Source organism: Cydia strobilella, chromosome 21 (genome assembly GCF_947568885.1).
Source record: "Cydia strobilella chromosome 21, ilCydStro3.1, whole genome shotgun sequence".
NCBI lineage: Eukaryota > Metazoa > Arthropoda > Insecta > Lepidoptera > Tortricidae > Cydia > Cydia strobilella.
The window spans coordinates 7,307,956-7,320,306 of NC_086061.1; the positions used below are offsets into that span (position 1 = coordinate 7,307,956).

General features: G+C 36.3%; 1 protein-coding gene across 1 annotated transcript; it reads right to left on the bottom strand.

The window, feature by feature from the left end:
- Window positions 1-629: 629 nt before the first annotated feature.
- Window positions 630-7,835, bottom strand: LOC134751110 (uncharacterized). The gene is made up of 3 exons (XM_063686461.1): window positions 6,761-7,835; window positions 6,108-6,267; window positions 630-4,827 (listed from the first exon to the last, which is right to left on the bottom strand). Exons 1-3 carry the CDS (start codon window positions 7,538-7,540, stop codon window positions 4,319-4,321), a joined length of 1,449 nt encoding a protein of 482 aa, XP_063542531.1. The 5' UTR covers window positions 7,541-7,835; the 3' UTR covers window positions 630-4,318.
- Between the last annotated feature and the right edge of the window lie 4,516 nt (window positions 7,836-12,351).

Consider the following 12,351-nt stretch of genomic DNA (forward strand, 5'->3'; position numbering starts at 1 on the left):
GTAAGAATAGAAAAAAATGTTGCCCACTAAAATACAAATAATGTAGATAATAATGGGAAACTAAAAGTTTCCAGTGAAAAATCAACTATTTACTAATATGTAAATCAAAAACAAACACTCGGTGTTTCGAAAATGGGAATTGAACCCGCTAAATGAAAGAAAGACCTGCAATTTACTGTACCGATCGGAAGGCTTAATTACATACATTTATTTAAGATGCTATGTTATTTTGAAGAACCCTTTGATTGAGCCTTTCGATCGGTACAGTAAAATTGAAAGGTTTTTTTTGTTTTTCACATTTAGCGGTATAGTAACAGTTAAGCTATGTCAGCTCATATTCAAGCGCGCGTGCACCGCGATTTGATCTGATTAGCCAAAACCCATATCCGTAGGAACGGATCAACGGGACGCCAGTCCCGCCTGAACCATTGTACAGTTAACTGGTTATTTTAATATACGGAGTCGAATATAAAAGTGATTATTATTCAACACTAAAATACCTATTTAAATACTATTTACCCTCTAGCCACTATACAGAAGTACCGTCAGCGGGATCCGGGAATCGAACCCGCTTTAGAAGTACTAAAAAAGCGGGTTCGATTCCCGGATCAGCCAGGCGACTTTTTTCAAATTCTTTGAATGTAGTTCGTATTGTTTTTAAATAAATATAGAAATGAAGCTATTTTTACTTCCACTCGTCAAATATTTGGTGACAACTCGCCAAATATATCGAAACACAACCTTATTCCCATGGCAAGAAAGGTGTGTTGCGACATATTTGGCGACTTTGGCTGGCTATTTGAAGCTGACTGTACCTACTATTTCAAAGTTAAATGGATGCGAATGGATTAGAAGTATGACCATATATTTGACGAGTAGAAGTAAAAATAGCTTCCTTTCATTTTTATTTCAAAACAATACGAATTGCAAATAATTAAGAAAAATCGCCTGGCTGATCCGGGAATCGAACCCGCTAAATGTGAACAAATAATAATAATTAGCATACCGTCAGGTAACAAGCAAAACTCACTAACTACTGAAAAATAATTAAACAAAAATCAACCTTATTCGCATAATATTACGGTTCACTATGGCTATGAACTTGTGGTGGTACTTAGTGACTTTTGCTTATCACCCGACGATATATCTACCTGCTGTTAACCTAACCTAACCTAACCTAAGTACTGGTAATAACCAACAACAGTATAACGTGACCCACCCCGTGCAGTTCTGTACCTTACTGTCAATATTATAGTGACAACGCTATTCATACATCAGGTCACTACTTACATGCAAGGTGTTTCCTAACACAACAATCTAGCGCCACTTGCACCATCCTACTAACTAATGAGGGGTTAACCGGTTAACCCCTCATTAGTTAGTAGGATGGTGCAAGTGGCGCTTAGGGCCACAACTGTAGTTACATATCGTTTAAATAGAAACTAAACTTATAGCCACGTCAAATTAAGCCGAAAATATCAATCAGCAGAAATAATTCGTGTTGTTTTGAAAATTGGTATAGTTATTTATACCTTGTGGTGTCCAGATAAACATACTAAAAGTCCTCGAGGGTGTAGGGGGGGGGATTTTCCAAACCACGAATTATATCCGCAGATTTTTTATTTTTTTTTGGGTTATTAGCATATTATCACTGCATGAACAAAACTGTTTTCATAATGAGGGCTATTCCCATCAATAATCATTACATATTTACCGTAATATAACATTTGATTACTTCCTGTAAAATAAAATACGAACAAAAATATGTTTAAAATAGGAATTGTTAACACTGTAATGTTCCACGGCCCTTTTGAACTTAATTTACTAAACTGAGTTAGGGTATGCATTATACCTGCATAAGTAATTGTAATCATACTTACTATTACTACAAATTATTAAATCTTACTCTAGTTGGGTTAATTAAATCGGTTTACTGAGTACGATATGATACTCAGGAAGATTAATGTTATGCCCAATGACTACACAGTTGCACAAAAACGGATACTGCATGGTGTCTTGATCAATGTATATGTGTGATGATTGTAATGAGTCCAGTACATTATAAGCATGGTAATGATTATCAAAACCAATTGTTTGTAAAGGCTTAGCCTTGAAACTAATCTTAGACACTCCATCAACATATATGTCATCAATTTTGGAAAAATAAATGTTTTCTTCATTAATAGCAGTAACTATTACAGAATTTACTTGGTAGCGCTCGGAACACTTTGCCGCCCAACTCACTTTATATAATTTTGTAATATCTGACCATTGCATTTGATCTAAAATCTGTTTACATTCACTAACTGGTACTTCTGCTTGGCCCCCAAACGAAAGAGGCGAACGAATAGTTTCTTTCAAGAATATGTCATTTAACATCAACTGATGCTTTCGAGCTACTGTCAGTGTCATGTTAATTCGGTTATTTGTTGATTTTGCAGCTAACTTGTTGAAGCGATGTTTAGCTTCGTAGCGCATTGAAGACAGAAATCTCAAGGGACCAAAAAGTAACATTGCCGAATGATAGTGCAGTAAATTGTGAAATTTAGGCTTAAGACTTTGGTTAAACAGTGTGATGTACATTTCGCAAAAGTCAGCGATCATATACTTAAAATAGTCTATTTGCTCAGATACAAAACGGGGTGACATAATAAAATCTAAAACAGTCATTAATTGAATATACAGTTGCCAATATTTATTATGTCTTGGAATGAAATCACCAAACATTACACCAAAATACTTGCAAAATGTGCTCATTTCGGCAGCATTTAAACGTATATTGCCTTTTCGTAAATTGGACATGGCCAGCGTGACGGGCTTATCTTTTTTATCGGGACCGTATTGAAATGAGGAAATTTTGTTATTAACAATATCAATTGTAAGATATTTCATTTTGTCTACAAAAACCACAAGTAAAGAGCACATGACGTATTTGGCACAGCCTTCGTGCATGTCATGCATTACATCAAAACCCATTTGCGAAAATAAATTAAAATTTTCTATGTCGAGCCATATACATTTTTCTTTGACGCCTGTCAGAGATGAATTATTCGTTTTTAAATCATCCTGGTAATTTGACTCGGTCCTTAAGAGAGATTCATCTTCATAAACCTGATTAGCCATGACTTTTTTCTCTACTTTGCATGTTCTGCAAGGAAAATTGCTTGAAAAACTCTCAACAAATCCTAAAACACTATGCAAGCCTAAATTATCTCCTAAAATTAATGACAACTCAAAGTAAATTGTGCCCTTGAAATCTGGCAAATCAAAAACTATTCCATGCTTAAATAAATCATTAAACTGGTCAATCAGGGGCTGAAATATTATACGATTCCCAAATTCCACTCTGTCAGTGGAATGATAGAGTAAGACTAAAAATATGTTACCTAACAGAGAGGCACAATAGTACGGCAGGCAAGGAAGAGAAATGTATGCGGCTCCTAGTTTGTGCACACCACTATGACTACCCAAAGGGTTCAAAGTCTCGAAATCGTCAATTTGCAAAAATATGGGCATGACTATCTTATCTCCATGATTTTTCTGTCTCCAAAATGAACCATGCATATAATGCTCTATACTGTTTGACGTGTCATGAGCCATCAGTTTTTTCATAGCATCGATGGTCTCATGAAGTATGTTAGGCAACGAAAAAAATTTGTGCAACACATCTCTAATAGGTATTTTATGGGCTATGCACTCTACTGCTTGGTAATAAGTTTTACCTTTTTTTTTTACGTAATCAAATCGTCGCCCTACAGTATAAGGCTCAGGATTAACTAAAGTACCCTTACTTTCAAAGAACTGATGTCGTTTATAAGTTGAACTAAACATCTCTAGATCGGTTGTCAGTTTTGCTACGGCAGAGCTAGAAGTTACTGGTAACAGAGGTCTGATTGACATAGTGAACATGTTGTGAATACCGCTATAAACTGTATCTAGCACATTGTTCGGCAAATGGGGATTACTATACAGGGATGAGAAAAGTTGACCTAAACTGTCGCTTAGCGGCGGTGTGTTGTGTTTGCTATCACTCTGTATAGTACTATTATTTTCTTTAATTTGAAACTCGGTTGCGCTACACACATTATGTAATGGATCATTATTCACGGGAGAGGTCTCTTGTCCAATAGCAAAATCCTGTACACTTGAAGCCTGTTGTAACATAGAAGAATCTGAATGTTCTTTCAAATAATGACGCCTAAATGAATTGTAGAGTTGATAAGTTCTCCCACAATCCATGTTTGGACAAATATAACATTTACCTGGATGATAAAATGTAAAATGGGTTTTAAATTGCTTCATTTGGACAAAAGACCTTTTACATATTGCACACAGCACCATCGTGCCTGTTAGAAACAGAAGCAAGCAAATCTAGCATAGGAGTGCCTTCAGTGTCAAACTTGCTCTTCATTACATATATACTTCTTTGGATAAACATCCAGACTGGGGCACAATCTTTTGAATATGGTAAGTCTAATGCCCATAGAATCTTAAAAGTATTTGAAACAGCTTTACAAATGCTGGGAAACGTGTACCTGATGTCTTCAGAGATTATTAAATCATACTGCGTAACATCCTGCCAGCAAGCCCCAACAGCAACCAAATATGGAAGAACAGGCAATTTTTTTTCCTGCAATGTGGCCTTCCGTTCACTGAAGTGGCTTTGAAGGTCCGATGTAGATGGCACCAAGCTTAAAAACGCGTTGCTTACTTCTAATCTAGACGGGTTCCAGGGTTTTCTGACTCCTTTCACGGGAACAGTGTGCATTTGTTTCAGCAACAGGGGAACTGCCAGAAAAGTCGCAACATTCGCTTGTTCCTCCCCCGCTGCAAAAATAATTAATACTTAGTATGGTTAACGATTACTTAAGGTAAAGTTTCTATTGAGTAAAATTCGTCATCTCCTCTATCTATAGTACCTACTTCACTTCCAGCCGGGCTAGCACATGATTGGCGCGAGAGTATCTCGCCGTGACATAGACTACCCGTCCCCTTTAAATTCATACAGTTAGTAAAAGACGGGTAGTCTATCTCGCGGCGAGATACTGTCGCGTCAATCATGTGCTCGGCCTACAGGTGTCGTTAAAAAAATCTACCCTGTATATAATATGTTATTTTCATCACACTTGCTCGAAAAAGATCTAATATCATGCAGGTGTACTAAAGGACAAAGGCCTATATTGTTCCCGCAGGAGTTATGGATTGTGAAAAAAAGGTGTAACTCTCTAGGGAGTTACAGCTTTTTTTTTATTATGTCATAACTACTACTATTACTACTTAATATGAACCAAGTAGGTATACATGAGTTTTACTTTTAAAATACTGACGTTTATAATTAGATATTTCGGTTAATTAATTTAATAGCTGTTCAAAATAATATTCTTACACAATTTTCAATCGTGGCTGAATGCCGGATGGGTATGTGCCTTAGATGCCTAACTTGTCAAAAAATCACAAATGGCGGACGAATGTTTGAAATGTCACCGTATTTAAGAATTTTTTCGCATAAAATTTAGTTTTTTCTTCGCAAGTGTGATTCTGTGTTACTCCGGGAGTAAGAATATTAACAAACTCGAGCCCCTTGCAAGAACTTGAACGTTATGCTTAGGTACTTACTTCTATATAATCTATATGGCTGAACAAATAAAACGTATGTACCAGGGTGGTTCAACTTTATCTCAACTACAATTTTTATTCACATCATTTGAAAATGTGATTTATAAGTTATTAAGTAAAAAACCATTTTTATTTCAAATTTTTATGAATTTTTAGGTGAATTTAAAAAATCTACCTTTTGAAAAATTACAAAAAATAGAAATGAAATTGTTTTTTTTTACTTCAAAACTTATAAATCAAATGTTCAAATGGTGTGTAAACAGATACATAAATAAAAATCTAAATAATAAATACGCATCCTCTTGTAGTTAAAGTTACAAAATTGGGAATATTTTTTCAGCATAATGAGTGTAACAAAATAAAACAAAAGGTTTTTTAGAGCCACCCTAGTATGTACAGTGTATGCAATTTCGAAGCTCACTGTACATACTGTATTTACATATAGAGGCAATAAAGACACTATTTGACAAAAAAACGATAATATAACTTACAAGTTGCAAGATCCAAAACAGTTTGAATAGAAGTGTCAGGTCGTGTTAGCTGTTGAGCCTTCTCATCTAGTAATGATAGCAGGCGACCTTTCACTACCGGGAAATTTTCGTCGAACTTTCCTTCTATTTCAGGGTATATTTTGTCAAAGTCACTGGCCAGCTGAAAATAAACAGAAATCAAACATTTGTTATTCAAGTAGAGCTTAAAAGCTCTTTCACAAAATCAAAAATGTTGCTAGTCATCAATCATCATTCATAATCATACAACGAGAAATGTTGCTAGTGTATATATGAGTATTTAAAATGAAAATCAATAACCCGACTGCATAATAATAATATACCTATAATCTACTAGCCCGCGACTCCACCCGCCACAAATAGACACACTTTCGCATTTATAATATTAGTATGGATTTACTCGCAAAACTGAGACAAATGTAATGACACCTCATATGTTAAACTCCGCTAAATGGTTTAGGCAGTAGAGCGTGCCAAATAATTAAAGATACATACATACATACGCTTGAAAAACTTAACCTCCTTTCGGCAGTTGGGTATAAAAATAACTTAACACAAATTGATGACTTCTGCCTGGTGATGTCATGAAGTCTGGCATGATGACACTTGATTGATTAGTATTATTATTGACTCACCAATTCATAGCCCCAAGGACATTGCAGTGCTGGGAAGATGCTCAAATAACTAACATGGTCGCCTTCTTGCAGTGCAGCCATGCGTTCATGTAGACAACTGTTCCATTTTGTTTCTACCAATTCTCTCGGTGAAGAAGAGTGCTTCAACCACTGCACGGTATCTTTTTCAGAGTCTTGATTGGTACTTATTGTTTGAAAGGTGTCAGGAAAAGGTCTAACCCGTGCATTAGAAGATTTGACAGCAGATTTTTTTCTCTTGTTTTGGTCTCCGCTGCTGTCGCTGCTCTTGTCGCTATTACTGCTGTTACAACTTCTGCTGCGGCTGCGGATTTCTGCATTTAATTTTCTGCGTACGGTTATTAATCGGTTCACTATCAGGCCACTGGCCTGGATAGCTTTTCCATCAACAAGACGAAAAGGATTATAATATACCCCCTTTGTTTCACCTGGGAAAAGCTTTATAATTTCTGATGTCCACGTATCCCAGGTTTCTTTTCGTATTGGGTCAGTGTTTTCTTTCAATTTCCGCACCTCAGCCTCAACAATAAGGGCCGTCAGTATCTTTCGGTCACTAGACGATAATACTTTTTTATTGATTAGAGGTTTCCCAATACTGGATGTCTCTAAAATTTGTTTAAGATTTCCGCCAGTTATAGCCCCTATGAGTTTGCTTGCATCTATAAACTGTGTTATGTATAGACAATGGGGGTAGGTTTTGACATTTGGGTACAAAGTGGGGTAGTTGTGAAAAGTCAGTCTGTCAACGCGAACCTGACCCATGCCAGTGTCTGGACCCCTAAACTGTGAGTTATATTAGTGGCGACGAGAAAAACTAGGACAATAGTGTGCAATTACAGTGTAAAGTGTGTGATTTGAGTGAAAAACGCATAAAAGTAGGTATCACTGTGCAAAATGGGCATCAAGTTTGGGGAGTTTGATGTGGCGCTTGGCTGCTGGAAAAATTACATAGAGCGGTTTACTTTTTGTCTGCAGGCAGGTGATATTGAAGATGATAGTAAAAAGAAAGCTAATTTATTAGCTGTGTGTGGTTCCGACTTGTATGATCTGATTATATCACTGATAGCACCAACTCAAATAAGTGAGGTTACTTTTACAACAATTCTGGGTAAGTTGAACAATCATTTCCACCCGAAGCCAAATGAAATTATCCAGTCTTATAAATTTCATACTAAGTATCAAGAGGAGGGGGAAAAGATTAGGGATTTCATAGCACAATTGAGGAAATTGAGCATCGACTGTAACTTTACAGATTTGGATCGAACGCTGCGGGATCGTTTAGTGTGTGGTATAAGGGACAAAGAAGTACAGAAGAAGTTGTTACAACAGAGTACATTAACATTTGATCAAGCTTGTCAGATTGCTTTATCTCATGAGGCGGCAGGGATTGATTCAAGTATTATTGTTCCGGCTTCTTCTGGTCAAGTTTCTGGTGATTTAGAAGTACCAATGGAAGTAAATAAATTGACTAACAAAAGGAATGAAAGGCAGACAGAAAGGATGTCATGTGTGCGTTGTGGTAGACCCCATAGAGGCCCCTGCAGGTTTAGATGGACCAAATGTCATGGCTGTGGCAAGACGGGCCATATCGAGGCGGTTTGTGGTTTGAAGTTAAAAGGAAATAATACACCAAAATCTGATTTTAATGGATTATATGAAGAAATTGCAGTTAATAATATGAGACAAGATAGTGCAGTACCAGCATATATGATGGAAATAATGCTGAATGGAGTTAGAATAGATATGGAAGTAGACTCCGGGTGCGCTTTCAGTCTCATAAGTGAGCAGACCGCTAGGATAGTTTGGCAGGGCTCGCTCCCAGTATTTGATGATATTGGGGTTTCTTTAAAGACATGGACACAGAACAGACTATGTATAATGGGTAAAGTGACAGTTTTGGTTCAGAATAAGAAGATAAAGAAAAACTTATCCTTAGTTGTGGCTAAGGGCAACGGGCCAAGCTTGATCGGTCGGAATTGGTTCCGGGATTTAGGGATACATGTCCAAGGAGTAAATAGTTTAAAGGTTGACAGCGATAAAGTGGCCACAACACTAAATGGAATACAGAAACGCTATGTAGGAGTTTTTCAGGAAGGATTAGGGAAATATACGGGGCCTGTAGTGTGTATTAGGCCAAAAGAAGGAGCAAAGCCAGTATTTTTTAAGAGCAGACCGGTGCCGTTCGCAATAAAAGGCCGAATTTACGAAGAGTTGGATAGGCTAGAAGCCGAAGGCGTTTTGGAGGCGACGTCACATTCCGAATTCACATTATTCACACCTATAGTTCCAGTACTTAAGCAAGATGGCAAGGTACGTCTGTGCGGGGATTATAGGGCGTATAAATCGTCACAATTGATGTCCCATTCCTGAAAATCAAGTAAGCACTAAGTTACTAAAGAACTAGAAGTCACGTCATGTGGGTATTTACTATTTGGGCACAATCATAATATTTACATAAAATAAATACATAAAATAAATATTTGGAGACAATCTTATTCAGAAAATCAACCTAGTCCCAAACTAAACGTTATTTATTTATTTTAGACTTAAAAACAAAACATTCATATTGACTACATATGATAGAAATAGCTTACACTTTTAATCTTTTGGATAGTAAAAAACCGGCCAATTGCGAGTCGGACTCGAGCACCGAGGGTTCCGTACTTTTTAGTATTTGTTGTTATAGCGGCAACAGAAATACATCATCTGTGAAAATGTCAACTGTCTAGCTATCACGGTTCATGAGATACAGCCTGGTGACAGACAGACAGACGGACAGCGGAGTCTTAGTAATAGGGTCCCGTTTTTACCCTTTGGGTACGGAACCCTAAAAATATATGATTATAATTAAATGTATTATAAATTAGTCGGAGTAATTCGTATTAAATTGAAATAATTTGACCCAAAATAATAATGTACCTTAATATAATTATTCTGTGAAATGTATTTATTTCCTGGCCTACTTGTAATATGGGTACTAGTGACGATATAAATACTTATATAGTTAAATACATAGAAAACACCTAAGACTCAGGAACAAATACTCGTGATTATCACACAAATATTTGCCCTGACCGGGGATTGAACAGACAGTTGACTCCCTCTGCATAACAAAAACATGATCCACCTTAAATACAGAGTAAAGATAAATATTATTATAATTACCAATAATTCAGTTGATGTTGTAACAACAGAGGATGTACTAGATTTTTGGCTACTTGATGGAATCACAAAGGAGTCTTGCTTTTTAATTGGAGCTATAACTTGCTGTACATCTACATCCCTCGGATCTTTTGTAACTCCTCTCTATAAAATAAAATTAGGAGTGATTAATTTAACCATAATGCCCATTCACATTATTTTATTTATTTTTATTTATTTATCAAATGGCACTATTTAATTGTTAATGCTTAGTTTATTGATGAAAATACAAAAGTCGCTGTATGTATGCTTATAAGATTTGAGGAGTTCCCTCAATCCCTAAGAATCCATCATCAGACTTAACCTTGATAAAAAAATTCTTTATAAATCTTACTGGCTTAGTAAACATAACGAAGAGGACAAATCGTCAAAGTGAACTATGCATCGTTAAAGAGTTTCGTTTTGATCATCATCAGCAGTTCCACTTCATTAAATGTCAGTTTTTCTGAACGTGAATACTAGATTCATTAATGAAAATACAAAAATCGCTATATGTATGCCTATAAGATTCAAGAATTTTTCCCTGGATTCCTCATGGATCCCATCATCAAAACTGGGTTTTGACAAAAACGGGACCAACTTGGGACTATACACATTCAAACAAAAAAACAATTTTCCAAATCGGTTCACCAATGACGGAGTTATGACGTAACATACATACAAAAAAAAAATACGGTCGAATTGATAACCTCCTCCTTTTTTGAAGTCGGTTAAAAATTGATTCAAAGTAATGAAAACATCTAAATTTTGAATCAAGTAGGTATACGAAAAAATGAAACTGCTCACGCGTTCTCTCTCACGGTCTAACGCCATACGCAGTTTCCCTTTTTGAACTGCTGCCGGGGCCAATAACGACAACTCATGGTCGTTTGCGTTCAATAAAAAATCGAGATCCGCGCCTTGATCTATAAGCATAGAGATAAATAATAAGTACTGCATAAATTTAACCCACTACACTGCACTGTCATGGCGGTAACAATGCCGGCAATATTTTTGGAGATATATTTGTCCATGGGGCTTCAAAGTGCCATAATTTCATTGCAACGTGTATTTTCAATGATTTCAAGAAAAATAAGAAGTAAATGGCCATTTCGATGGAGATATAATGTCTACAACAATACATTCCTTTATTTGGGCAGTCGTGTAAAAAAAAATGGTCCAACATTGCAATTCAAAAATAACCTAAAAATAATTGTTTTAAATTCGATTTAAGAAATCTTCGACTTCGAATAGTTTATTAGGATGAAACAAATATCGATTAGCAACGACAAAGTCACATTACATTAACTACAATAGTAACTAGTTAGAACTATGTAAATACAAATTATAACTTACCGTTTAGCGATCCAAAAAGGTGTATCAAATCACAGTTGAACAGAAACACACTTAAGTCGTCCATCCTTTATATTTACTATTTACCTATAACTGTCTTTAACTTTAAAGAAACAATTTCCTTATATTTTTAACAACGTGAAGGTTCGTTGTTTGAAAAGACAATAATAATCACTATATAAATACGTTCCGTTGTTAGCGATTTGTCACGCATCCTAACCGTACGAATGTTGCCAGCGAAATGAACGATTCTTTTGTCAATTTTGCAAAGGACTAGTCAACATCACTATTTTAACAAAGTTCACATTGTGTTTCTAGCAATGCTTATATTATTTCGCAATGTAAAAGTTGTGAAATTATCAACTTGAGAAATTTTTCCCTTGTAAATTCCGCAATTCTAACATTGCGACTTGAGCAATCAAATACCTTTCTTAGAATTCCGTTTTTAGGGTAAAGGCATTAGTAAGTAGGTACTAAGTACAAATAATAATAATTAAGTACGTTGTTCCTTATAAAAAACTGCAAACCTGGAGAGTGGAGTCGTAGCACGGTACGCTTATCACCATGCCTGTCACGTTCTAACAAGTATGTGAGTGCGAAAGTGACGGACTTAGTGATAGGGGAAACCATGCTGCGCGGGCTCTAGATTACTATACTATTGCTGCAGTTGACAATTACTGCAGGAAATGTCAAAAAGGTAATTTTATAGCAAAAGTACCTATATCAACTTTGACATTTTTGGCAGTAATGTAGTCGGCAGCATTACTGCAGCAGTATAACAGCGCGACATTGCTGCCGTCTGCATTACTGCCGCAAATATTAAAATTCAGTGCTGACACATCGTTTTTGATATATGCGGCAGTAATGCAGTCGGCAGTATTGTCGTGCTGTCGTGCGTGTCGAAAAACTACCTTAGTTTATACCGAAAGAACCGTGCTGGCGAAAGAAAAGTTTGTGATTCAGCGAAAAGTACGGGAGGCCATTGAAATTAGTCGTCATCCGAATTTTAACCGTGATTGTGGTTGGTCAGTGCCTCCGAG